The following is a 27,303-nucleotide window of genomic DNA, read 5'->3' as shown; positions in this document are numbered from 1 at the left end:
TTTTCATGAGAAACGGATAAACCACTTCCGGGGTAACAGACCTGGACACGGTGGTCAGTGATTGTACTTTTTTTTTTTGAAAGGCAAGCTGGGGTTAGGTAAGCAGAGGGATTCGAACCTGGGCCTTCAGCTTGGAACAGGACCCCACTTACCACCTCTGTAGTGCCTGCCAACTTACAGTCGCTTCTCCAGTGACATAAAACCATGGTGCACTCCTCGCCCTGGAGGAGTTGCCTTGCCTCAGCTTAATAATGCAAATGGGTGGCACTCATGGGAATGGAACCTTGACCGCCTGTCTACCTGCCTAAGTCCCATACCACCGTGCCAAACCCTTTTGGGGCACGGGAAACTGTGTTGAGACTATGATGCCGTGTCCATGTTACCCATTGATTTGTCGAAGCTTAAAACAAGAGGAAACCTCCGTTCAATTTGTAGAGTTCAAGAGAGATTGACACAAGGGACGGACCCAGAGGGTAGGGGCAAACATAAACCCAAAAAAAAAAATCTTAGGGGGTCAGAATTTTTTTTTTTTTTTTTACCTATGTTGGGAGCAGCCAGATAAAGGCTCCAATATAAGTTTTAAATTCTTGGGGGGGGGGGGGGGTGGGCACCCTGTCATATGTAGAGACGCAAAAGGGTCGGATCTGGAGCAGCTAAATACATGAGAGAGTCGGATTCAGTAAGATCCAAAGCAGCCAAAAATTAAAAAACCTTCATCCTGGATTTGATCCATTTGCATCACTAGCCATATAGCCCACCACCAAGCTATTAAAACCTCTAAACCGCTCCTCTCACTCACTCGACCTTAAAGCAAACGACATGCACCCTGTGTCCGGCTCTTGACATCCTTCAATAGCCAACTCACCTAGCCGGGTGCACCGAGAAATTGTGAGACTTTAAGACTATTACAAATTTATCATGAAAGACACGATCCCATCATTTGACATAGGATGACTTTAATCTTACATTCAATCCTAACCGTCAAATCAATGGCTAAGATTGGGCAACACTTTCACCTGGATGTGGCTGATCCTAGCCATCAAGATGCTTCAGCTAGACGGCTACCATCCATCCTATGTCGAAGGACGGGATCCTTTTTTGTGAAGACATGCTACTTAGCTAAATAGGAGGTGGAATCGTAAGGCATAGGCGGCCAGCTCAAGATAGCAACCAAAATTTTGTCTCTGTAAACTTAAAAGTGTTCTTCTGTTAGACTATGCATTCTTGTTGAGCCTTGACTTGGGCCGTCCAGTTTCTGGATAACCGCTCCAACAATGGTCCACAGCCCGGCCATCCCAAGTATCTAAAACCCCACCCAGGCCACTATGGCTACCCAACTGAACTCCATGGTTCGGCAACAGGCCTGGACGCGCCAGCCTAGACCAGGTTCAATTAGAGTGCGTATCAGGTCAGAGATCTCTGACAGTAATCCATCAGAGGTCACCCTGGTGTCGTTCACCAACGCAATGAACGGCATCCAAAAACACCACGTCTGAACTCAACATCTCTTAGATAGGTCACGCATTTTTTTTCAAACGTTGATGCCCCCACCTAGAGCTTGCAAAATGAACTGAAAACACAGTTCAGCCATGGTGTTTTGGATGTCATTCATCACATGGATGAACGGCATCGGAGCGACTTATGACGGGCTACCGTGGGAGGTAGCTCTGACCTGATGCACTCGTCCAATCATACCCTTACTTTGCATAGAGATGCATGAATTTACCACAAAACAGTGACTCATTCAGTTCATGATTTCCCAACAAACTAAAACAGAGCATAGAGGTAACACCTGATAAATGACCAAATTCAGGAGAACAAATACTTAAACACCATGTCCAGTCCTGTCCGTAGACAATCCTGAACAAGGACACCTAATGACACTTTTTTATTTTTATTATTAAAGGTGTCCAGGGTATCCTGTCCTCTCCTGTTGCAGGAGGAAGGGCAGAACTCCCCCAGACACCAAACGAGTCCCAAAGGGACATGCAGGGCGTGGTATCCCAGGTGTCCGCAGATCCCACGTTTGCATGGGTACATGGGCCCCGCGTGATGGGTGTCCCACAGACACCACATCCCGCACATTGGAATGCTCCCTAAAATAAAAGAACCAAGCTATGAACAAGGAAGGCGAAAGATGTCAAATGTCATACAAGCTGTCAATTGAAGCAAGCTAAATTCAGAACAGGACTAGTTACTGCAGACAGCAGGATGGGTTGCACTCCAGGAATGGATCACTTTTAACAGTCCTGAATGAAGGAAAATGTGCGTGTTGCATTCATTTTCATCCTCACAAATTAGTGCAATTTGAGCCACAAAATCAACAACTCGGAATGGTTAATTTTCTGTTAACACTCATATTCAAGTCTATTAAGCAGTTAGTTACATGCCAAGCACTCAAGTCTATTAAACAGTTCCTGGAAATCACCAAGTTTCATCCAGGAATAATAACAAGAGAAAGCAGTGATATTTTACCTGACATGATTGAACCGTACAAAAACTCAGGCCCATTCCACCCGAAAAAAATACGTGGGTGTAGTCTTTAAACATAAAATGGAAGAGACCTAACAAAAACCTCAGGTCAATTCCATGAAAAGGAAAACAGCTACATGATAGGGAAAAACCTTCAAAACTACTATTTTGCTAAAAGCTGGACATGGCGACTAAATGCATGTCTTAAGGCTTCCAGACCAAGATTAACCACCTAATTTAGACCAGGAGAGAAACCAATTTGACAAATCTAACTATACAAAAGCCAAATATGTACACCATAAATCTTTCAGGCCCTTTAAATAAAACCTTTGAACCTAGCCCTGAACTCCAAAAACCCCAATTCCCTGATGAAAGGATCTTCAGCCCCAAGCTACTGTGTGTGTACTTCAAGCTTATATATTCAAGCTTACTTAAAATATGAGCTTAAATATAATTTCACTGCTATCTCAGGGGGGGCGTTATCTCCGCCAATTGCATGAATTGATACAGGAACCCATGACAGAAGACACAAACTGAGAGGCAATACAGCAGGCTCTGGCTGGATCGAATTGGATCTCAAATTTTCAGAGTCAGGTGTGTTTCCTTCTACAGTATCACTACTTACAACTTCCTTCACATTAACCCCATCAATCATTTCAGGCAGCACATCTTTGTAGTCTAGCTCACAGGGGTTGACTAATGAAGCAACATCTTCGAGTACCCTAGAGTTTCTAGGGCTACCTTTTCTCTGGCTGAGTTTAGGTTTACATATGTCCAGGACCAGTGTAGATGTTATCTCAAGCCAATCAACAATCAAGCCTTCAACGTCATCGTAATATATCCGACGCTCCATCTACAATCACATGGACGTACCCATAAGATGGAGATTAAAAATACATGGTGAACTTGCAACATAAAGGAAGAGCTCCACTTACAGCAAACTTGTTGATGTAAACAGACATAAATTTTGGCCCCAGACCCAAAACTCTGGCATCTGAAATTAGTGCCTGCAAAGATAAAGATGGCACAAGATGTTTGAAAATTCCAAGCACTGGATGCAACTTAAGACAATTTTCCTAGCCCAAAATTATAAATACGATATATATCCCTTCAATTTTCAAAGAATATCTGCCAGAGTTCACTAACAGGCAACATCAGAAATCCATGTTTCGAAGGAAACATTATAAAACCAAAGTACACTACTATGAAAGCAATAAAAAGATGGGAAGAACATTCAACAAACTGAAAAGAAGTTAATGGAGAAAATACTAATTTTTTTACATTTCTTTTAGCTTCCCCCTAATCGGAGACTAAAACTCCTTTTTCCTCCACCCTTTCCTTGCCTGTTTTGCCTGTTCTGAAAGCATCCTTTCTTAAGCTATTAAAAGAAAAAAAATCCTAGATAACATCATCTGGTATGTCTGCTATTAACACGTCATTTTCAGTTTACTTTTAGCCTTACATCTTGCCTTTCCCTCTTAATACTCAAATGCTTTAAAATTCGTACTAGAGTTTCTTACCTTTTATTGGCGTTTTTTTTTTACTTTCCTTTTTCTAACCCATTAAAAGCAATTTTAAAACTCAGCTTTTTCCTAGTAACATACTGCAATTTTTAACATTGGCTGCCCTATACTTGCGCCGTACAAAAAAGCATCAGTTGCATTTATGGAAACCCAAAAAGACAATGAAAAATGTATCATTAATGAAACACATGATACAGTAAATTTCTTACCTCTTTTCTCTTAAGAAGAGCCCAGAGGTAAACTTTCTCACTCGCCTCCTGGGCTCGTCTACTTGATAGTTTTCTCTCATTACAATGAGCAGCAACTTCCACAAGTTCTGCTGTACCAGGAACTCTGTGTCTCAAAGCAGCTGCTGTTAATGCCTGCTTGCCAGCTTCTGAATCGGCAGCTTCTTGATCAAAATGAAGTCCACTGAAACATTTTGATACTATTTCACTGGTAAAAGAGACTAACTGTCCTTGCTTGTCTGATTTCATAAGTTTCTTTTGCAGATCAGCATACGTCTCCTCAGCTTCAAGAACTGCAGTCAATGTCCGGTGAACTATAATGTCTGGGTACCTTCGTAAAGGTGATGTAAAATGAGTATAAAAAGGAACAGATAATGAAAAATGTGTCCACTCATTCTCCCTGTCCCTCAACTGCCCCGTGCAAAAATATGCAGCTAACTGCATCGGTTTGGAGGCATAGTTGACAAGGATATGAAACAACACAGGGTCATTCTCAAGTTCTTTTCGTATCTTCTGCAATGATATGTGCAGCTGACCAGACGATGAAGCATCTAATTCAAAGCCATGCCGTCTGCAAAATGCTTCAAACTCTTTTAGTTTCCGTGAGTTAGGTTCTGGATGCTTCCGCAATAAGGCATAATCAGGAAAAGATTTAGATATGACTTTCGCAGTTGTCATATTAGCCAGAAGCATCAATTCTTCAACTAGAAAATTGGAATCGGTCCTCTCACAAAGCTTACTATCATATGGAAATCCGCATTCATCAAACAAGAGAACAAGCTTGGGGTTGTCCAACCACAAGGCCCCATCTTTGAATCTACTTTCTTTTAGGCTCTTCGAAATTTTATTCAGCATCTTTATAGAATCAATGACATCCTTCCATTCAAACTTCCCATGCAGTTCAGGTAAACCACTGATACAGTTCCCAAGATTCTTGGTGTCCAATTTTCGATCAATAATATCCTGCGCATGTTGATATGACAACTTGCAACAAGAGCGGATTACCGTGCGGCCAATCCATTGATCAAGTATGTCACCTGCAGAGTTAATGTCCCAGGTGATAGAAAAAGCAAGTTTATCAACCCCAGGGTTAAGAGAACCCAAGTCTTCTGATAGCACTGGAGGCAGCATTGGTACTTTATGATGCAATAAGTAGACACTTGTAGAACGAATTTGAGTTTCTTTATCTAAAGCTGTATTAGGCATCACAAAATAAGATACATCTGCAATGTGGACTCCAACTCTGACAATATCATTAGACAGCTTTTCAACAGATAAAGCATCATCAAGATCAGTTGCAGTTGAAGGATCGATAGTAAAAATACAAAGGTCACGGAGATCTTTTCTTTTCTCCAACTCCACTAATGGAATCCTCCAAGGCATGGTTGGAAGACAGGCAAGTGACTGCAGAGAAAAATTCACATGAGGAATCGCATGCTGGAATAAAATGGCAGCAATTTGTGCTTCAGTATCTCCACCTTGTCCCAAACTATTCGTGACATAGGCTTGTGGAAGGAAGCTTTCTTCCTTCCAGTCTTCAATGTGTGCAGTTACCAATTCCATTTCAACAGTTACATCTGCTTTCCACAACCTTTCCTTAATGTCGTACGGCAAACTCTTCACAGGGGCCATCATTCTTGGGAGTTTCCCGTCCATGGGTGTCAACTGGATGTATTCTCTTGGCATAAAAGACATTTTAGTGTTCTTGGATGATGCCCCAATTGCCTGCTTTTTATTTCCTTCCTTGTATGAAATCCATTGCCTAACACTGAGAAAACCAATGATGGTATCACGCCGAGGAGACCTATCAATAATAGCAACTACCCTACCAGTAGGTCTTTTGAATGGAAATGCCCTTACTGTGGCTGCAAGCTTCTGCAGTGCAGCTGCAGCCTCACCCTGCTGATTCATATGATTTACATCAATCGAAATGGTAGGTGAGCTCTGTGCAACATGCCCAAGGGTGGAACCCATAAATGTGTTATCAGTTTCAGACTGCCTGGAGATTGCGAAAGATGTGACGCAGAGCCCCATTTGACCAGAAAAACCATTTCCCAAATAATTAGAACTGATATCTTTAAGGAGGCTAGTTTGATCAGTGGAAAATTTGTCAACTCCATTAACATCATCTTCCCCCTGTAAACCCTCATCAACTGATTCCATGGCTTCACTTACAGTATTATGAACATCTTTAAAGGAAGAATTACCTAAACAACCAGGTGATCCTTTCAATCTGGGCCAGGAGGTTATCGGATCTATAACAATCGTTACAACATCTCCTTCTATCTGTAACATGATGATATTAGACATGTTAGACAATTTTGGAAGTAATCAAGACGAGAATTTGTATGACTAGACCATGTGTTTGAATGTAGAGAAAAGAAACGCCCATTATATGAATTCAACAAGGCTGACATTTCCCTGATTTAGAAGTTCATGCAAGGTAGACGGTTTCAAAGTACAGGATATAAGCAACATATGTAACTCCTGACTATGATTGAACAGTTAGTGTTAATATCAAGAACTAGTTTATAATCTCATTCCATAATTTATGAGACATTAATTAAAAGAGCAAATAACATAGTTGTTTGTCTATATTCTATGCACTTTCACTACAAAGAGAACAAGCATGACTTAAAACTGATGTTAAATAAATGAAAATGGTATAAATTAAGGTGATCAAATAGTGGGAAAAGAAAGCACGTTTATGTTTGTGAAATTCAATCCTAGTATGAGGGTCACAGCATGCATAGACAGGTAAGCAGGTTCCAGGTGACTATAGACCACTGGGGTAGAAACCATCTGGCCATGAATCCTGAAGACTGGTTTTCAGGTCATGAGCTGAGGTCCAAATGAAGAAACCTAATAACAACTCAATCAGAAAGAGTTGGCATTGTAAAACTAAAACATGCAAGAAATGATGAAATAGATTTCATTTTAACACATTTCTATGCATGAGAATAAAAACGCCATGTGCATAAGTAAACCGGGCATCATTTTGTGACTGGAAAAAAACACAAAACCAGCAAGACATCAGTACGGTTCTCAATTTAAATAATTTACATATTAACCCCAACTCCTGAACTTCCAAGACACAGATATTTGAAATGAAGACTACAATTGATTTCAAATCCTAAAGAGTTTGGCTTAACCATGACGTGACAAAGTGATGGGCTTCCACTTTTTTGGAACTTCCAAAGATCATAATAATACGCAAAGAATGCATAAAAAGACATTATAATATCCAAAGAACAATATGATATTATAGATCTAATGCATGTGAAGAATCAATGAGCCTTCGATCATAAGCAAAAGTCAACCCAAAAAAAAAGTGGACAAGCACAAAAGTGGTCACTATAGACACCCCACAATCCCACAAAAGGGATACACACAAAGAAGGCTCAAATAAAAGAATATTTTATTGATCACTCAAATCATGCAAGAAGCATTAAGCTTAAATTCCCATGTGATGTAAGAACATGTAAGATAATGTTTACTAAAGAGCCATAAAACCAAGAAATAATACAATCACAAGGCACAAATGTCACTAAGGTCTTCAAAGAGAACCCTCACAAAAACCTTTACAATAAATATTTTTATTAATGATTATGATGCACTAAGCATGTAAGGCACAAATCATTCAAGTGCAATGAGTGCACTCACAAAAAAAAAAACACAAGTCATAAATGGGAACAACAAGAGAGCACACTAACATAAATATTTTTGCTACTTTTTTTTTAAATGTACATTTAGAATGCAATCATAAACCTCATATAGGAATCACAACACTCAACACCGAAAAGACATGAATTTGAAATCATACATAAATACATGTTTTGATATTTATAACCACAAAGTGCTCGAACAAAGCATCTAAATGCCAAAAACACATGCTCAAGAATACCAGATCATATACGTACATATTAAATAAAGAGAGTTCAAAAACCTAAGATTCAAACTAGATCTCATAAAAGCATACTCATGTATAAATATCATTTCACAAAATCAAATAAATATTATAAACCTTATAAAACATTTAATAAAGATTTTTTTAATAAATCCAACAATAAATTTAAAAAGCATTTAAAGGTTTAGCTTTAAAAAATAACAAATAATTTTTCAAAGATAAGAAAAATGAGTGCTTTCTCGTCCATAATATCTGAAATAGACAACTTAAAAATTAATCATATATATAAAGATTTAAGATACATATTGAGTCAAGATCTTCCTTGAATCCAAGGCATACATCGATCATGATTCCTTCACGAAGCACGAACTCGAACCAAAGAGTCCCAAGACCCAAAGAGGCAAAATACCAAGAAAATTTTCTTGGCTCTAATATCATGTAATGAAATCAAGCGAAAAGCAAATCATAATGTGCATAAGCACAATAACAAGTCCTACAAGGGACAATATAAGTATCAAAGGCAATACAAAAAGCACCTAAGTGCATACAATGGCTACAAAGAGCTTAAACGTGCACAAGCACAAGTCCATACAGGGACAATACACAAGTCAATCAATGGCAAATACATGAGATCATAAGAGGCACCAAAGAGCATACAAAAAAGAGCACAAAAAACATAAAAAATTAATAATCTTTATTGAGGTAGAATGCTTAGGAAAGCGTTACATCTAATGGGACAAGAGGAAAGAGAGGACCCATATAGCTTTTGGGAAAGGCTCCAACAGCTAAAAATATAGTTGTTGGAGATTTCCAACAGCCATATTCACTAAAAGACAAAACTGAATATAGTTGTTGGAGATTTTCAATAACTATATTGACTAAAAGACAAAACTGTCATTTACAAAAGTGTAAAGAGGTCAGTTCTGCCCCTAAAAGGCAGAGCCTATTACATGTACAAAATTACCATTCTGCCCCTAATGGGCAGAGCTTATTACATGTACAAATTTATCATAATACCCCTAAATGGAATTACCTATTACAAGAAAAACAGTTTAAAATTATATAATATATACACATATACTCATACGAATATATGAATTAATACCTTTAACAGATGGCATGGTCTATGATGATGCATCTCTCATAGGGTGCAATGTTGAAAAGGCAATTGGGGCATCGAAAGATCAGTAGGGTGAAGAAGAAGCTAGTTCTGAAGAAACTGAGAAAGAAGGGCGATATGTTGAAGACAAAGATGATTCTGGTGATGATGGACTTAAATCTTCATCATCTCATTCTCACGAATAGCGTTCGGATTTTCCTTATCATCTTTTGGGATATGTATTGACTACATAGATATTGGAGTCTTTGACTTCTTAAACTTGTATTGACTATTTTGGTGGACTTGACTTTTAGATTTACTTAAGATATGTGCATTTGTTGCTTTTCTTTTTAATTAATTTGTTGTGTGTTTATTTATGTAGATGTGACATTGAATTGTTATGTGTGTGGACGTGACATTGAATGAATATACATATGTATATTTGATTTGAAGGTTAATTGGTTATCTTTTATTTTAGATTTACTGATGGAGCATCAACGATGTGGATGTTATTTTAATATCTTTAAGAGATATTATGTTTAAATTATATAACTTTTGTTGATATTGGCAGTTGTTTGCTTTGTTTATTCAATTGTTCTTATTATTTAAGCTGATTTTATAATATAACAGGTTTACTATGCTTGATGATAGCGATATCTTATACTTAAGCATTTGTTGATTAACTTTATTTTAAGAATCCAGGTTTTGTTCAAATTGCATAGCTTTGTTGCTATTGGCAATTGTTTGCTTGTTTATTCAATTCTTCTTAATTTTTGTGCAGGTTTTGCAATATAATAGGTTTACTATGCAGCTATGCTTCACGATAGTGGTATTTTGTACTTTGTGCATTTGTTGATTAATTTTATGTTGGATACATCTTTGTTACTAGTCTTAATAATATTTGGGCAGGTTTTGCACTATAACATGTTTTACTATGCTTGACGATAGCAATATCTTATGCTTTGTGCATTTGTTGTTGATTAATTTTATGTCGGATACATGTTGGCTGTTAGTTCTAGCACTTTAATTTAAGAATTTAGATTATTTTTAAATTATTTGGCATTTGTTGATAGTTGTTTGCTTTGCTTATTCAATTGTTTCTAATATTTGGGCAGGTTTTGCAATGTTTGACATGTTTTTTTTTGTTTATTGCTTATTGTCGATTGATTTTATGTTGCATGTATGTTTGTTACTAATTTTAGCAGTTCATTTGCATATTTTTTATATTTTTAATCTTTTTAATTAACGTACCGACTAGTCTGCCTAGTCTTTTTAGGGGTCCACCGACTAGGCACCGCCTAGCGCTTTTGACTACATAGGTACATGCTAAAACATATCCAGAAGTATGGAACTCCACTCTGTGTGAAACTCAATTTTCACAACTGTGGATGTGGATTACATGTGAATCCATTTTAAGCTTCTTTTTTTATGTTTCCTTTTCTTTACATTTTTTTATTCTTGTAGTCAATCAAGATTATAAAGAGAAAAAATTATTAAGATATATAAATATATTGCCTTTTCAAGAATACTTAGGAAACAGTATTTGTGATATCGATAGGAACACATGGAAGAAAACCATGATACTGTGACTGTCCTGAATCTTCCCCTTGATAGAAACTAAAGTTTTAAAAGTAGCATTGCCAAAGAAGTTTTACCGAAATACACAGACACCTTAATTCATGATTAAAGTGTTAGTTAGAAGAATATTGCACAGTAACAAAAGGTAATAGCTTTATGCCTTAACTTTCTCAAGGATAACCCACTTATATTCCATAGACAATGCTGTAAAAAGCGTATCATAACCTGTATAGGAGGGGCCGGGGATACAGGTGCATCTGTATCTTATTGTATCATATCGTAAGAAGGGGAAAATAACTCGTGTACAATTTGCAAAAAAATCCAAAAATAGGAAAAATTATAAAAAATCATAAAATACAATAAAAATCAAATATAAGCATTATGATCAATTAAACGTAGATATCCACTACTAAAACATGTGAAACGATATGTAACAACTAATAAAACAAAATATTTATTATTTTTGTAGCATAAAGGGTATATTGTAAGATATAGTGTGATAGACCACCATATCACATGATAAAGGCTGATACGGCCCGATAACCATAACCTACCGATACTGTATGAAGTATCCTATTGGTCTAAAGGCTGATAATATGATACAGCATATTGTATCATATGATAAAATATGAAAGTGATAACATTGGTACCAACACACTAGTAGGCGCTAAAGCAATAAGTTTTTGAAAGTGGCTTCCTGTTAAGAGTCATTAAAAGCATAGTCACCAATAGCTTTCTCGACAATTTTTTGGCAAGGTTTGTCTAGCAAGTTTTTTTCACTCGGAAAACTCTCGGGAAAATGGTATAAATTTTGAAAACATATAAAGAATAATATAAAAGACAAGACATAATAGGTTTTATAGTATTTTTCTTGGAAAATGTAAAGAAACAATTGGAAAAGTTTTTTAAATGCAAAATAAACAGAAAAAATAATATATATAAGATGTGTTTGAAAATATCATGATATTTTATGTTCTGGGAACATTTTGAAAATCTCAGAAAAATATCGGCTGCCCTTGAAATACCAATAATATCATGATAATTTCAAAAGATTGGCAATATCGTGACTATGATTAAAAGTATGCCCAAGAATAGGACAATAATTTTGACTGGTTCGGATCTCCTACAATAGGGATGTTCTACTCTACTCTTGCACTGCTTTAATGTGCTTGGGTGATCTATCATCACCCTTCTTTTTTGCCTCTTAATGGTTTTATCTCTTCTCAAAAAAGGATGCCCTTAAACTGTGTTAACCGATGGTAAGGATTGACCCTTACCAGAATAATTTTGGAGGCATTCGTGCTGAAAAAGAAAAGCATGAATAACCCAAAAACAACATCTAAGATCTTTCCTTTGGCAATCCCATTTTGTTGTTGGAAACAAGACCATGTACTCTAGAATACAATGCTATGAAAAGACTTTAATAATGACAATTTTTTGCTTCCATTATCAAACAGTATTATTCTTACAGTAACACTAAATTAGGCCTTCCCAATATGAAAATGTGAATTAGTTTGAATTTCCATTTAAGAAACTCTAGTTATACAGGAATGATCCATAAACCCACAATTTTTGGGGCCAAAAAATGGAATTTATTAAAGCCAAACCTCATACATCATAAACTCTTCAAATGACAAATATGATAATAAGCAACAAAGATGCTCAATACGCATCATATTTTGGATAAGATTTTAAGGTTGTTATACTTGTCTACAGATCCCCAAAAAGGGAAAGGCAGAAAGAGATTACCACATTTAGGATTCTTCATCAAGGAACTACCAAATAACAAATTTTTACAGCAAAATTGGAATTCATAACATGTAATAAAGAAGAAAGAAAAATGTAGTAGTTACCAGCAACCATCAACAATGTGAACCATCATTTTCTTGGAAGGACAATTATGCAGAAAACAAGTTTCTGTACCAGAAATGGTATCCATGCCACCAATTGCCTTTGTGATAAAATATGGGCATGGCAGAATATCTGATGCTGTAGCACCTACTTATCTTAAATACCTATTATCTCTTTACAAAGACATAATGTTCAATGCTAAGTTTTTAACCTCATCATGCATAAACATATCTAACCGCTGCATTGACTCAGGTTGCAAGAGATATCAGTGCTAGCTGGTCCCATGCATGCATTTCCCATATCCCCAGCTTCACCAGTTATGAAGGTGCAAGAATCCCCAAATTTAACTACAGGTTTATTTTTAATGCCTCATGACCAAGCTCCACATGGGTGTTACTAATGTTAAAATGTAAAACTGTACACATATGTATATATAATAATATTATATTATTATTATTATATATATATATATACATTTTTCATTTCTTTCTTTTCTGTAATTTTTTTCCTTTATTTTTATTTTTTGTCTTTATGTCATCTAGTTCAGTTTGAACTAGAATGACTGTTGCTAGTCAAGTCCTGTCCAGACTTGACTAGCAATAGAGTTGTTGGACTGACACATTCCAACCGCTCTATTGAGTCTTCTTTCAGCTGTGTATATAAAGGGGTGCAGCCCCTCTTGTATTTTATTCCAATGCTTCTTAAGCAATTAGTTTTTCATATCAATAAAGAATACATTTTTATTTTTATTTTGTTTCCAGTTATACCCTTTTTAAGGGTTATGCTTTAGTGTCATTCTTGACACTTGCCCTTGTTAATCTAAGCTCGTGTTTCGAAGATCCCCATTTCATTTCATGGTATCAGAGCCGCGGAAGTACTAAATCTTGAGGAAAATCTGCCTCGGTTTCCGTGCCCGTTTGCAAAAGTGTTCGCCACTTGAAGAGAAGTGTTTTATCACTCCATTAGAGAAGATTTAACATCTTGTTGTATTGTTTTTTTTCTTCTTTCTTTTTCATTTTCCTTCTTATTTCTCTTCTATCCCTATTTTTTCTCTCCTTGTAATCGATGGATGACAATGATAAAGTCACCATCATGCCTATGAAACTAAGTGATTCGAACTATGTAACATGGGCTTCAATCATGAAGCACCATATATAGGGAAAAGGCTTATGGGGGATTGTGGGTGGTTCCGATTCGGAACCTAAGCTATCTCTTACTAAAAAGGAGGGAGATAAAGAGGTCCCTCTATCGGAAGAAGAGAAAATCAAGGCTATTGCCTCATACGAGAAGAAATGGAAAGAATGGAGAATATCTCATGCGAAGATAATGTCATGGCTTATCAATAGCGTTGACATTAAAAAATGCTCAAGTCTTGCCAAATTTGATCATGCCGATAAGGCATGGGAATACCTTAAGAATATGTATTCCCTTAAAGATATTGCACACGTGTGCAACCTCCAAGAAAAAGTTCTAATGATGACACAAGGAGACAAAACTATTCGTAAATATTACAATGGGTTGTCCGAACTTTGGGAAGAACTTTCCCTTTTAGAACCAAAGTGGCATTGTGCCGAAGACATCGAGCTTCGTCAGAAACAACTCGATGCTGAACATTTTTACCAGTTTATCACTGGATTAAGGCCGGAATTTGAAACCACTAAATCGGCCCTACCAGTTTATCATTTTATTGTTGAAACTATTGAAGACTTAACAATGGAAGAAAATCGTCTCCGGAAAGGTTCTTTAAAAATTGAAGATGATTCTGTTTCAGCCGTGTCTAGACCAGGGAATCATGTTCGATCATATAGGCCTTCTCACTTTAACCGACAAAATGGTGACTATGATAAGAAGAAAGTTATTTGTCATCACTGTCATGAACCGGGACACTACAGGCCACAATGTCCCAAACTTAAGGAGCTGAGAGAAAAAAGAGCTGCAATTGCTGGATCGGAGCCTAAAGATCAGGATGCACCAGTTTCCCTGGCCCAACTAATGGAGATTCTTCAGCCTCTCATCAAAGGTGTCTCTTCCTCATCTGAAGCTTCAACCGGCGCAGCAGCCTCATCTTTTTCTGATCTAGGTAAAATTTCATGGCTTCTTGACTCTGGTGCATCTTTTCATGTGACCCCAAATAATCAAAGTCTATCCAAATGTGTTAAAAATAAAACAAGTGTGTCAAAGGTCTTTATTGCTGACGGGACTTCTCTTGAAATAGAAGGAATAGGAAATTTTGAAAAAATTTATAAAAAAAAAAAAATTTATTCCAGAAATTAGACATGTTCCCAAATTAAATTTAAATCTTTTATCTGTATCTCAAATTTCTGATTATGGGTGTAATATTTCTTTTTCTTCTCATGGTTGTTGGGTACAGAATCGCGGCGATCGCCAGTCAGGCAAGCTGATTGGGGAAGGCCATAGAGAAGGGGGACTATTACATGGATTTTTTGGAAATGCCGAAGAAAGCTTTTTGTTATAATATTCAAAAAATAGAGTTGGAACTGTGGCATAAGAGACTTGGTCACCCACATATAGCCAAAATCCAACATTTTCCAAATCTAGGAAAATTTTATAACTCTGAATCATTTGATTGTAAAGATTGTATTCTCGACAAAATGAAAAGATTACCATTTCAGAACAGAACCTTTTTCTCTTCAAGACCACTTGAATTAATACACTCGGATGTTTGGGGTCCTGCACCATTAATTTCTAAAGGAGAATTTGTTTACTATGTTATTTTTGTCAATGATTTCTCCCGACATACGTGGATGTACTTTCTCAAACATAAGTCTGAAGTATTTTCATACTTTCAAACTTTTCATAATATGGTTAAAAACAAGTTTCAAAATGATATTACTATTTTTCGCACAGATTCATGGGGAGAGTTTTTATCCACAGATTTTCAAAATTATCTTAAATTGCATGGCATCACACATCAAAGATCTTGTCCTTATACACCTCAACAAAATGGACTGGCAAAACGAAAACATCGCCATATTATAGAAACCACTAGGACTTTATTAATAGCAAATAAAGTCCCGAAAGACTTTTGGGCAGAAGCTGCCTTAACTGTCACCTATCTCATTAATAGGATGTCATCTTCTTCGTTACAAAATATCACTCCCATTGAAAAACTTATGAACATTTCTCCAGACTACTCTAGACTAAGAATATTTGGGTGCAAATGTTTCATATTTACTGACAAAAATGATAAACTTTCCCCTCGTGCGATTCTCTGTGCTTTTTTAGGATATGCTGAAAACCAGAAAGGTTATAGATGTTTTGACTTCAAAAATAATAAACTATATGTGTCTAGAAATGTTTCCTTTCTTGAAAAGGAGAGCTTCTTTGATTTTAGAAAATTAAAAGACGTCACCGAGTACTCCTTTTTGCTAGATCTAACATCAACATCTGATGAATATGACCTTGACTGTAACTTTGATGATGATCAAAGAATTATTGATCTTAATGTTGAAAATGAAGAAGTTCATAGAGATACTAGTATTCAATATTTCAGACGACAAGAGTCTAATCCTCCATGTGCACTTGAGAAATATTCTAACATTCCAACTAGACAATCATCCCGAATCTCGAGGCCTCCAGGAAAGTTTGTATCATACGAGTTTTTCTCACCCACATATAGGGCAGTTATTGCATTAATTCACTCATATGAAGAACCATCCACATATTTTCAAGCAAAAAATGATATCAAATGGATAGAAGCTATGAAAGCTGAATTAGATGCACTTGAAAAGGCTTCTACATGGAATATTCAAGATCTTCCTCCAGGGAAGAAAACTATAGGATGTCGATGGGTTTATAAAATTAAAACCAAGAGTGATGGTACACTTGAAAGATATAAAGTCTGTTTAGTAGCCAAAGGTTATGCCCAAGAATATGGGATTGATTATGAAGAAACCTTTGCTCCGGTGGCTCGTATGACTACTGTCCGAACCTTAATTGCCTTAGCTTCTATCAAAAAATGGTCTATTTTTCAAATGGATGTCAAAAATATTTTTTTAAATGGAAAGCTAGTTGAAGAAGTATACATGGAACCCCCTCCTGGTCTAAGTATTCCTAAGGGTAAAGTCCTTCGCTTAGAAAAAGCTTTTTATGGACTTAAACAAGCACCAAAAGCTTGGTATGATAGGTTTAGTCGTGTTATGATTGATATTGGTTTTCAATTCTGTTTAACTGACACTGCTTTGTTTATTAAGAATTCTGATGCAGGGATCATTGTGCTTCTTCTCTATGTGGATGATATGATCATCACCGGAAGCAATAAACAGGGAGTTGAAACAATCAAAACACTTCTTAAATCTTATTTTGAAATGACTGATTTGGGTTTGTTGAGATATTTTTTAGGCATTGAAGTTGCTTATTCTCCTAGAGGATATTTATTATCTCAGACTAAATTTGCTTTTGATATTGTTTTCAGGTCTGGTATTACTGATGATAAGAAAGTTGACACTCCAGAAGTTGTTAATGTTAAAATGAAGATTGATGATGGAGAACTTCTTGCAGACCCTACTCCTTACAGACAGCTTGTCGGGGCACTTTCCTATCTATCCATTACCAGACCAGATATAGCACATGTTGTTCATACAGCAAGTCAATTTCAACATGCTCCTACTTTTGTTCATATGGGAGCAGTCATGCGTATTATCAGATACATCAAGTCCTCTCTTTCACGAGGACTTTTCTTATCTTCCTCCTCTTCTCTTGATTTAATTGCATATATTGATGCTGATTGGGGAGGTGATCCCAATAACAGACACTCAATCACTGGCTTTTGTGTCTTTTTAGGGGAATCATTGATCTCGTGGAGGTGTAAAAAGCAGCAGAAGGTATCTCTCTCATCCACCGAAGCTGAATACAGAGCCATGGCAACCACGACCATGAAAGTAGTTTGGCTCCGACGACTGCTTGCTGACATGGGAGCTGAAGCAACAAAGGCTTCACAAATGTGTTGTGACAACAAAAGTGCGATCTACATTGCCAGTAACAGAACATTCCACGAACGCACCAAACACATCGAAATGGATTGTCACTACGTCAGAGAAGAATATCTACACGGGATAATTGATCTGCCATATGTCACTTCAGAATATCAGTTAGCAGACTTCTTTACAAAGCCTCTCGCTGCTCCCCGATTTCACTTTCTCTTAGACAAACTTTCGCTCATTGTACCGTAAGTTTGAGGTGGAATGTTAAAATGTAAAACTGTACACATATGTATATATAATAATATTATATTATTATATATATAAATACATTTTTCATTTCTTTCTTTTCTGTAATTTTTTTCCTTTATTTTTATTTTTTGTCTTTATGTCATCTAGTTCAGTTTGAACTAGAATGACTGTTGCTAGTCAAGTCCTGTCCAGACTTGACTAGCAATAGAGTTGTTGGACAGCTCTATTGAGTCTTCTTTCAGCTGTGTATATAAAGGGGTGCAGCCCCTCTTGTATTTTATTCCAATGCTTCTTAAGCAATTGGTTTTTCATATCAATAAAGAATACATTTTTATTTTTATTTTGTTTCCAGTTATACCCTTTTTAAGGGTTATGCTTTAGTGTCATTCTTGACACTTGCCCTTGTTAATCTAAGCTCGTGTTTCGAAGATCCCCATTTCATTTCAACTAAAACAGCCCAATATTCAGCGAAAACTTTCAGTGGAAATAATTCTGACATGCATAATATAATTCATGACAGTATGCTGAAACCAAAATAGGAAGGCATTAAACATGAAGTATCCAACAAGAATAATGAAGTAAGCAATCAAGGATGGCAGTCAACACCAGATTGACATGTCTGACATAAACAGTATATTCCTACATATGTAATACATACATGCATATATGTGTTGTATGTATGTACGTCTATGTCACATAGGTGCGGGTGCGGGTGCGGGTGCGGATGCGGATGCGGATGCGGATGCGGATGCGGATGCGGATGCGGATGCGGGTGCGGGTGCGGGTGCGGGTGCGGGTGCGGGTGCGGGTGCGGATGCGGATGCGGATGCGGATGCGGATGCGGATGCGGATGCGGGTGCAGGTGCATGTGCGGATGCGACGATGCGGCACTTTAAAAAAACTTGGGTGCGGGTGTGCGGGGAGGATATATATATATAATTTTTAACAGGTTTAAGTTAACACTGTGTATTTGTGTGCATTTATGTATTTATATATATAATATAGATAAAAATGGACTTGATTAGGGTTAACTGAATATACTTTTGGATAGAAATGGACCTCAATGTGGTTGACTTTACCTAACACAAACGAAGCTGTGTCCAAGTGTCGCACCTGCCTGGGTGCGGGTGCGACGCGGGTGCGGTGCCCTGTTAGAAGAGTCCGTGTGACATAGATGTACGTATATAAAAGTGATAGTGTGTATAATGAGAAGATATTTTAAGCATACCGCTCTATTTTGAGCAGCACCTCCACTGATAAGAACATCGACAGGCACCCCATCTATTGTACAGTAAGCCTGAAAGTCCAACACAGAAAAATTGGGATAATTTACTGTCGCAATATATAGAAAGGTGAACAACTTAGCATACAAAGGAGTAAGAGAAAGAAAATCAAAGGCATGCTATGTTAGTCCATACCTCGAGCCGGCAATAAGCATTTACTCGAAATGATGCCCTGAATGCATCACCTTTCTGCAAAATGGAATTCAATAAATGAAAAATCCCTTATTCACAAACATCATAATGCAAAATAAAAGGAGAAACTGATTCCAAGTCCAAAACAGAAAACAACCTCCAATGCTTTATTAACAGCCTGCATTGACCAATGAGGCACAAAACACTTTCTTCCAGCTTCAGTTTTCTGATACGGCAGGAATCCATTATCTGGAGATGCTGGATTGAATTTTTCCAACGATATTGGTGGACATGATTTAGAATTTCCTTTATTAAAGTTTCCTGCTAGACCAGATGGAGAAATATTTTGGTGCAACGCACTTCCATAATTTGCATCAGTTTCTCTCTTTTCATTTATATGCATAGAGGGCAAAGAAGTAAAAGCAACATCAGATGCTTTAGCTCTTTCATGATGCAACTTCTTGGGATTTAAGAATTGATCAGAGAGCTCTGGGGATGAATAAAAACCACCCTGAACATTTAATGGCTGGATATCCTCCAATGTGATTTTACAGGGAAAAGATGAATCCAATGCTACTGTTTCCATGCTGGAAGATTCAACACATTCTGACTCTCCTAATGCCGAGCCACAGGTTACTCCATTGCAATCTAAAACAAGAACAGAAGGACACACCAAAACTAAATTAGAACTTTTCCGATCTTGTTGAAAACGGCAACCACACATAAGATAACAATCAAAGGTTAGGAAGAGAAAAAGGTAATATTTTATGTTTCAATCTCAAGCTCCTATATGCATAAATTGCTAGATGTCAAAACATCACATTTGCAAAACAAAGAAACAAAAAGAAAGGAAACATATTTAAAGCAATTATTCGGACTACTAATCTATATAAAAGGGAACTTCAAATGACGGAAGGTAAAGATGATCCATTTCCTGTTTGTCTTGCTTAATGCCAACTAGGTTGGCAATCATAGCACAAGGAGGTCGGCAATGGAACACTGCAGATTCACATGCAACAATTCTTTCATGGAACAATAGAACGCAATGAACCATAACAAGACAAAGTTCATCAACTAGGCATGAAGCAATGGCAGCTACCACTATGGAGTATGGACATGTTATCATGCCACTCAACTAGAGGAATTAAAATAACCTCTATGCCAAGGAGAGCTATGATGTGAAAAAAAAATGATGCCTCGGGAAAGAGGAAGTGATTATGTTCCCTCCCCAGAAGTGGGTTGTGGGCCTCTATGAATAAATCAATATGCGTGGTAAATTGGTATTCAGTGTAAAATTTAAATCAATTGGCATGCTACGTATGAAATTATTTGAAGAGTTTTGCAACCATTGCATAAGTATTTGTCATTACATTAATTTGATGTATGAGGGGTCCCTTCATAGAGATCTACATGAAAAAAAGGAAATTTTCAAAAACACACCTAAGCTTTTGGAATTGTTAAAAATACAACTAAATTTATGTCCAATTAATTAAAAACATTTTCGTCAATTTAACTTGTGTTATCATTAACCCAAGTTGAGTTAATAGGATTAAGTTACTGATTTACCCCTCAAAAAACATTTTTTTGGGGAAACATACCCAACATTTTGGTGATAATAAACAGCACACCTAAGTTTTGGTAATTACAGTATACATATAATGGCAACCTTGACGAAAGTAAACCCTAGGTTTTTTCAGTTAACATGAGAATGTTTAAGCGTGTTTTTAACCATATTGAAAACTTAGATGTTTTTTTGCTATCACCCAAAGTTTAGGTGTGTTTTTTTTATTTCTAAAAAAGATACATAAAACAAAATCCATATATTACATGATATAAAGGTTACCATGGCTCTTAGAAAGAAAAATGAACACGCTAGTTTTTAATGGATAAGCATATGACAAGAAATCAATTCCCAGAACAGGAGCAAACACATCCACACTGCTTCAGAATTTATTCATAAAATTATCTAGCATTAAATAAAAAAATCGAGCTGATATTATTCTCACCAAACACCCATAAAAAATTAGTATGGTTTTAACAAGCAAGATGCCCATGATGAAAATCAATGCACCATTTGAAGGGTATAACAAAGAAGATGCTCGTGATGTACATCAATGCACCATTTGAAGGGGATAACAAAAAATACAGACTTAACAATATTCATAATTCATTTCAGCATACTAATGTCACCTCCAAACCAGATTCAACCCCGCTAGGTTTAGATCTCTTTCACACTAGTTTAACTACTGGGGTAACTTTCAAACACCTATCGAACTTTATATCAAAATTAATGTCTACCATAATTTTCACACTTCTCAAATGGCACCTTTTTTTACCACTTTCAAGCAAATGTGCCCCCCCCACCCTCTTAATCTTGTGTTAGTGTTGACTATCGAGCTAAAATTATCATGAAATCCTCATAAAAGTGCATATATAAATGTTCCTTTGCAATCTAGCAGTTACCTCACTGGATTATTTGCTTAATTTAAAGTTAGGGTGTTTTTTTTGAAAAATGAGAGAACTTTGGCAGATATATCAATGAGGACTAACAGTGTTTCCTTGTCAATTTGTTTTTCTTTTCTTTTTCTCCTTAAAAAATCACCAATAAAATTACAAGATCTTCAACTGAAAGGCACAAGATGAATAACAATTTAAACTGAAAAATACAGGATGTTAAGTGCTTACTTTTCAATTACTGATGTATCTGGTAGATGCACATAATCGAAATAGGTTGGAAATATGCTTCACTTAAGTGTTTCTTAGTCAAGTTTGTAAAGCCATGTCAAACTCATGCGACAAATCTAAACAGAACCTAGGTAGGAATAGGTCAGGTACATGATGATCCAGATTGGACTCACACCACCCAAAAGCATTGATCTCCAAGGCAATCTAGCTAGCACCAAAGTGACTCAGATTCAACGTGGGTTTAGGTCAAACTGCCTAAATTGATGAAATAAGCCAACAAATTTGTTTTGCTAGTAAAACAAAACCAAAAAAACTGAAAACATGTCCCTACATCTCACTTTTGACAATCATGTTCCCAAAAAATTATGATGTTTGTTTGTTTGGGGGGGGGGGGGCAGGTCTAGAGCATGCAAAAAGGCACGCACTATTAAACGGTGCCAAATGTGGAGCAACATGAAGAGAGAGTTCATATAACAGAGATGCATATGCGAAACGTGGATGTCCAAACTGCAACAAATAAGCAAATCCAAAGATGCATAAGCGACACACTAATAAATGAAAATTTTACAGATTGTTCTCTGAGAGTGTATATGCATCTTACAATCAGTCTTTAAAAAACATCATTATGAAAGGGATATCATTTGGATGTTGCAGGAATCGGAAGAAGTGGCAATCTAGAAAATACTTGGAGGGCCCTCACAAATAGAGACATGAAAAACTATGGCATGTTTCCTATCTTAGTTTTAATTAGCAAAGAATTTTGGAAGCAGAACAAGAAGCCTACCTCATCTTAGGTGAGATAAGGCGTGATAATGACAATGGTAAGATGATAATGATGATATATAGGGTACTAATAAAAATTGTAGCATAAATCTGCAAGAAAACCCCGTACTTGATTATTTAGAGAATGAGTTTACTTGTCCAAGTGTGAAGCTCTAGAAAAATGTAAAAAGTTAAATGAGCATATACACAAGTTTCAAATTTTTCTCTTATCTTTTTTTTTCTTCTTTTCCTTTTTGAACAGAAAACCTGGAGGGCAGGCCCCTGAAGCATTGCAAGTGAATATCCCTAGGCCAAGGAAGAACTTTATTATCCAGCCATAAGAACAGTTCAAACATTTTAGCTGATTAAGATACCACTGTCACAAAGAAATAAATGACCTAAAGCCATTAAAGCTTAAGGTGAAACCGAATTATCATGTATTTAACCAAGTTGACCCCAAAAGAGCTTTTGTCAAGAACTACTCTTTAAAAGTACTTAATTAATCTCACTGCTATTTTTCACTTGGATCCTAGTAAAAGGTCCACTCCACTAATTGTTTTTCTTTTCTCTACTAGTTGGTGTTCCAAACCTGAATGAAGCAGGAGGGTTGCTGCAGGTGACCACTGATGATGACTATGAACTTCCTAATAAAAGTTCTCAATGCTATGATTTATGCAATCCAACCAGGTCAAAATCCAGCTCATGTCAATGTTTAAATTATCCTGTTGAACTACACCGAAGTATGATATGCTCTAAGCTGTATGTCTCCAGTATTCTTTTTCATGCATGGTAAGTGCAATAGAAGTACCGACTGCCCTCTAGAGAGGAGGTCTGCACATTGTGGTAAGCAATCTACACATTACAGTCCATGGTGGTTTTTTCATCTTTCCTAATTCAATCTTTTGTGAGGCTTGCTTGTGCGTCTGTCATAACGCCAATAGTGACTTGCAGCATTTTCTTAATGATCGATCGCTTGTTTCTAAAGAAAGCAAAAAAGAAGCAAAAGAAGTCTTTCTAATTATTCGAAGAAACTCCATTCTAACATAGAAACCCAACCATATCGCCAACATCTTAAATTTGCAAACACTCATAAAGCAACATAGCTAAACAAATTTATGAGGAAGCTGCTAAAAAAGAATATAAAAGTTTCAACCAAATGTGCACATTGAATTTCTGCACAAATACCTACATTTACTTCATTAACCAGGACAAACTGAAAATTGTCATACCAGTCTTCATTCAGTAGTGATTCAAATATTACAACCAGCACCCATGACAAATCTATCCAACCTCATTGACAAGATATCACCGATCCAACCCTCACAAAGTTGAATCACAAGGCATATTTTAAAAGAAAATATGCATAATCCAAGACCCACAATCCAACACAGCCTAACACCAATAGAATAGTGTGCATCGATAACAAAAGACCAACGTTTTGGAAGATACAAGGCAGGGCGATAATTTTCTTTTAAGCTAATCAATTACGATCCAAGAATTCACTGGCAACCGAATTGAGTGCAATCCAAATAGCAGCTATGTTATAGCATCGCCCAATTGTTTCCATGAGTGCCCTAGACCTAAGTAACAGCTCACCAGAACCTGAATAATAGCGCCCAGACCCACTTTCATCACCCGATTCTCTCCGTTAGAACCGTAGACCTAAAAATAATGCCCAGAACTACTCTCTTGTCGTTCACAAAAGGCGTCAACTCGAACTGTCGAACACCATGTGTATTGATTCAAAGAGTACTGATACAGCCAACAACAACCCCAAAGATCTATCATCAACGAAGCTTCTTTTCAAGATTTTCTACCACAGCGAATCAAAATGTCGATCCATTCTCCCACAACGAATCAAATCATCAATCTAGTTCAAGAAACGGTCAGAAATCGAAAAAACATCCCACGGAAACAAACAAGGAAAACCCCAAAAAAATCACCTGAATTCCTCACGAGAGAAATCAAACCCCCTTGATTCTGCCGATTCCGCCGAGTCCTCCGGCGGTTCTTCTTCTTCTCCTTCTCGCCTTCTTCGACCTTATCGGTGACTTGCTCCGCGAAAACCCCATTGCTCCCTCCGATCCCCTTCATAATTCCCCAAACAAATCCGCCCAAAACAGCAAAAAAGAAGAAAGGAAACAACACTACACAAACAACAGTTTTTTCTTCAATCTAGAGAAACAAAGAATCGAGGAAACGGAAACCCTAATCTTCGCATCCCTCACACACTCCGATCGGTCTCGTCCAAACAAAAAAAAAACACAGACGAAACCGAATCGAAGACGCTTCCTCTCCCCCTCTCCCTCTCTCTCTCGGCGTCGCCTCGGGAACTCAATCACTGGTTTCTGGGAATTTGCCTAAGGAGTTGAGTGGCGGTATGAAATTATTTTGGGGGAACGGGAGGGAAGGGGAAATTTACAGAGTGGCTGCGTGTGGAAGAAGAAGAAAAAATAATGAGGGAAAGAAAAGAATAAGACGCCACAATTGGTCGGTAAAGCATCACCGCCGAATCTACTCCTTGCCTATACGTGACTCTCATTCTTTATAAAGGATAACTTCATTAACAATCCTACATCTTGTTAATATTTCGAAATCAGTGCGTACTACCTTTTTGACAATCCCGATTAGTCCTACATTTTTTCTTTTTGGTTAAGTCGGTGAAAACGCATCCAGAGATTCCTTGCAGCGGTGTCAATGTGTCGGGTTTGACTCGGATGCTACCCGTATCAGACCGTATAAAGTCAGGGTTTGGTGATAAAAAAAATGGCCCCGTTAGAATCCGGATCAGACCGAAAGGTCTGATTAATATATGAATCTCTGTGTTTTTATTAAATTTTATACCAGACCGGGTCAGACCTTATTTTTAATTAAGATTCATAATTTTTTAATATAAAAATAATAAAATTACCATTGGAATGAGTTAGGTACATATAATCAAATCATAATATGACAGTTGACCCAAAGGGTACTTGGCTTCTGAGTCCTAATTTGCCTCATGGAGCGAGGTACATGATATGATGTGATAAATGACTTAATATGAAAAAAAACTTTGTAACTCGTTTCTACATAGTTTAATTAGAAAAAGTAGATGATAAAACTTGGAGTGATAAATAGAGGTACGTTAATTCACCTACATGTTATATTTTATATCTTTGTGAAAGCAATGACGTTCCTTTAGTCTTTAATCACTCAAAGTTAGAGAGATTAAAGTTATCCATGATTCCTAAGTGGTATACTCCTAATATTGAAGTAGCATTGAAAGTCATCCTTGTTTGTTTGATTGTCACTCAAGCTTTTCTCGATCACAAACAGCCTCTTTATGACCCGCCGTGGACAACAACAACAACTACAACTACGCCTTCATCCCAAAACAATTGGGGTCAGCGATATGAACCAAAAAAGAAATTCATTTTGGGTCTTCCACATGAATCCTTTTCCTCCAATCATTTCTATCCAATGTCATGTCCTCGGTGAGGTTCAAAGCATTCATATCCTTTCCTATCATCTTCATCCAAGTCTTCCTAGGTAGGCCTACCCCGACCTCTTTTAACTAATATATTTTCCCATTTCTCCAACCTTCTAACTGGAGCATCATTAGGCCTTCGCCGAATATGTCCAAACCACCGTAAACGATTCTCTCGCATCTTATTTTCAATGGGCGCAACACCTACCTTCTTACGTATCTCCTCGTTCCGAATCTTATCTTTTATTGTATTTCCACACATCCATCTAAGCATCTGCATCTCAGCTACACTCAGTTTTTGAATATGATGTCTCTTGACAGCCCAACATTCTGTACCATATAGTAAAGCGTGTCTAATAGTCGTCCTATAAAACTTTCCCTTCAACCGCAATGGCATTCTACGATCGCACAACACTCCAGTTGCACTTTTCCACTTCATCCACCCAACCTTTATCCTATGATTTACATCTCCATCAATTTCTCCATACTTTTGAATGATGAATCCCAAATATTTGAAATAATCATTCACCGGTATTTCTTGCTCACCAAGCTTCACTACACTCCCATCACTACTTCGTTGCTTACTAAACTGACATTCCATATATTCAGTCTTACTCTTACTCAACTTAAAACATCTAGCTTCCAATGTCTGTCTCCATAATTCTAACTTAGCATTAACCCCAGCTCTAGACTCATCAATCAAAACAATATCATCAACAAACAACATACACCATGGTACATTTTCTTGAATTGATCTCGTAAGCTCATCCATCACTATCGCAAATAGGAAAGGGCTTAAAGCAGATCCTTGATGTAACCCAACCGTTATCGGAAAATTGGTTGTCACCCCTCCACAAGTGCGGACATTGGTTACTACTCCTTCATACATATCTTTAATTATACTAATGTACTTGAGAGAAACACCTTTCTTCATCATTGTCCACCATAGAACATCCCTAGGTACTCTATCGTATGCCTTCTCTAAATCAATAAAAACCATATGCAAATCTTTGTTCCTCTCTCTATAACTTTCAATAAGTTGTCTAAGAAGATGTATAGCTTCCATAGTTGATCTTCTAGGCATAAAACCAAATTGATTCTCCAATATCATGACAACCTTCCTCAA

General features: G+C 36.9%; 1 protein-coding gene across 2 annotated transcripts; it reads right to left on the bottom strand.

The window, feature by feature from the left end:
- Positions 1-2,337: 2,337 nt before the first annotated feature.
- LOC149846662 (DIS3-like exonuclease 2) lies at positions 2,338-25,188 on the bottom strand. Of its 2 annotated transcripts, XM_089996484.1 has the most exons (7): positions 24,655-25,188; positions 19,422-19,912; positions 19,268-19,321; positions 19,078-19,146; positions 4,205-6,508; positions 3,408-3,479; positions 2,338-3,325 (listed from the first exon to the last, which is right to left on the bottom strand). In XM_089996484.1, the coding sequence occupies exons 1-7, from the start codon at positions 24,803-24,805 to the stop codon at positions 2,900-2,902; spliced, it is 3,567 nt and encodes a 1,188-aa protein (XP_089852610.1). In that variant the 5' UTR covers positions 24,806-25,188; the 3' UTR covers positions 2,338-2,899. The 2 variants fall into 2 exon arrangements, with proteins under 2 accessions (XP_089852610.1, XP_089852611.1); XM_089996485.1 differs by lacking the exon at positions 3,408-3,479.
- Positions 25,189-27,303: the final 2,115 nt, after the last annotated feature.

This window comes from Nuphar pumila, chromosome 2 (assembly GCF_984573655.1).
Source record: "Nuphar pumila chromosome 2, dmNupPumi1.hap1.1, whole genome shotgun sequence".
Classification (NCBI taxonomy): domain Eukaryota; kingdom Viridiplantae; phylum Streptophyta; class Magnoliopsida; order Nymphaeales; family Nymphaeaceae; genus Nuphar; species Nuphar pumila.
Note: the sequence above shows the minus strand (reverse complement) of the source record. Positions and strands in the feature narration are given on the sequence as shown.

Bases quoted from the DNA above. Each gene is read 5' to 3' on its own strand.
- LOC149846662 (XM_089996484.1), bottom strand. From the start codon at position 24,805: ATGAAGGGGATCGGAGGGAGCAATGGGGTTTTCGCGGAGCAAGTCACC. The intron at 19,913-24,654 runs GTGATTTTTTTG...TTCTTGTTTTAG, and splicing joins TTCTCTCGTGAGGAATTCAG to ATTGCAATGGAGTAACCTGT. The intron at 6,509-19,077 runs GTATGCTTAAAA...ATCATGTTACAG, and splicing joins GTGCTGCTCAAAATAGAGCG to ATAGAAGGAGATGTTGTAAC.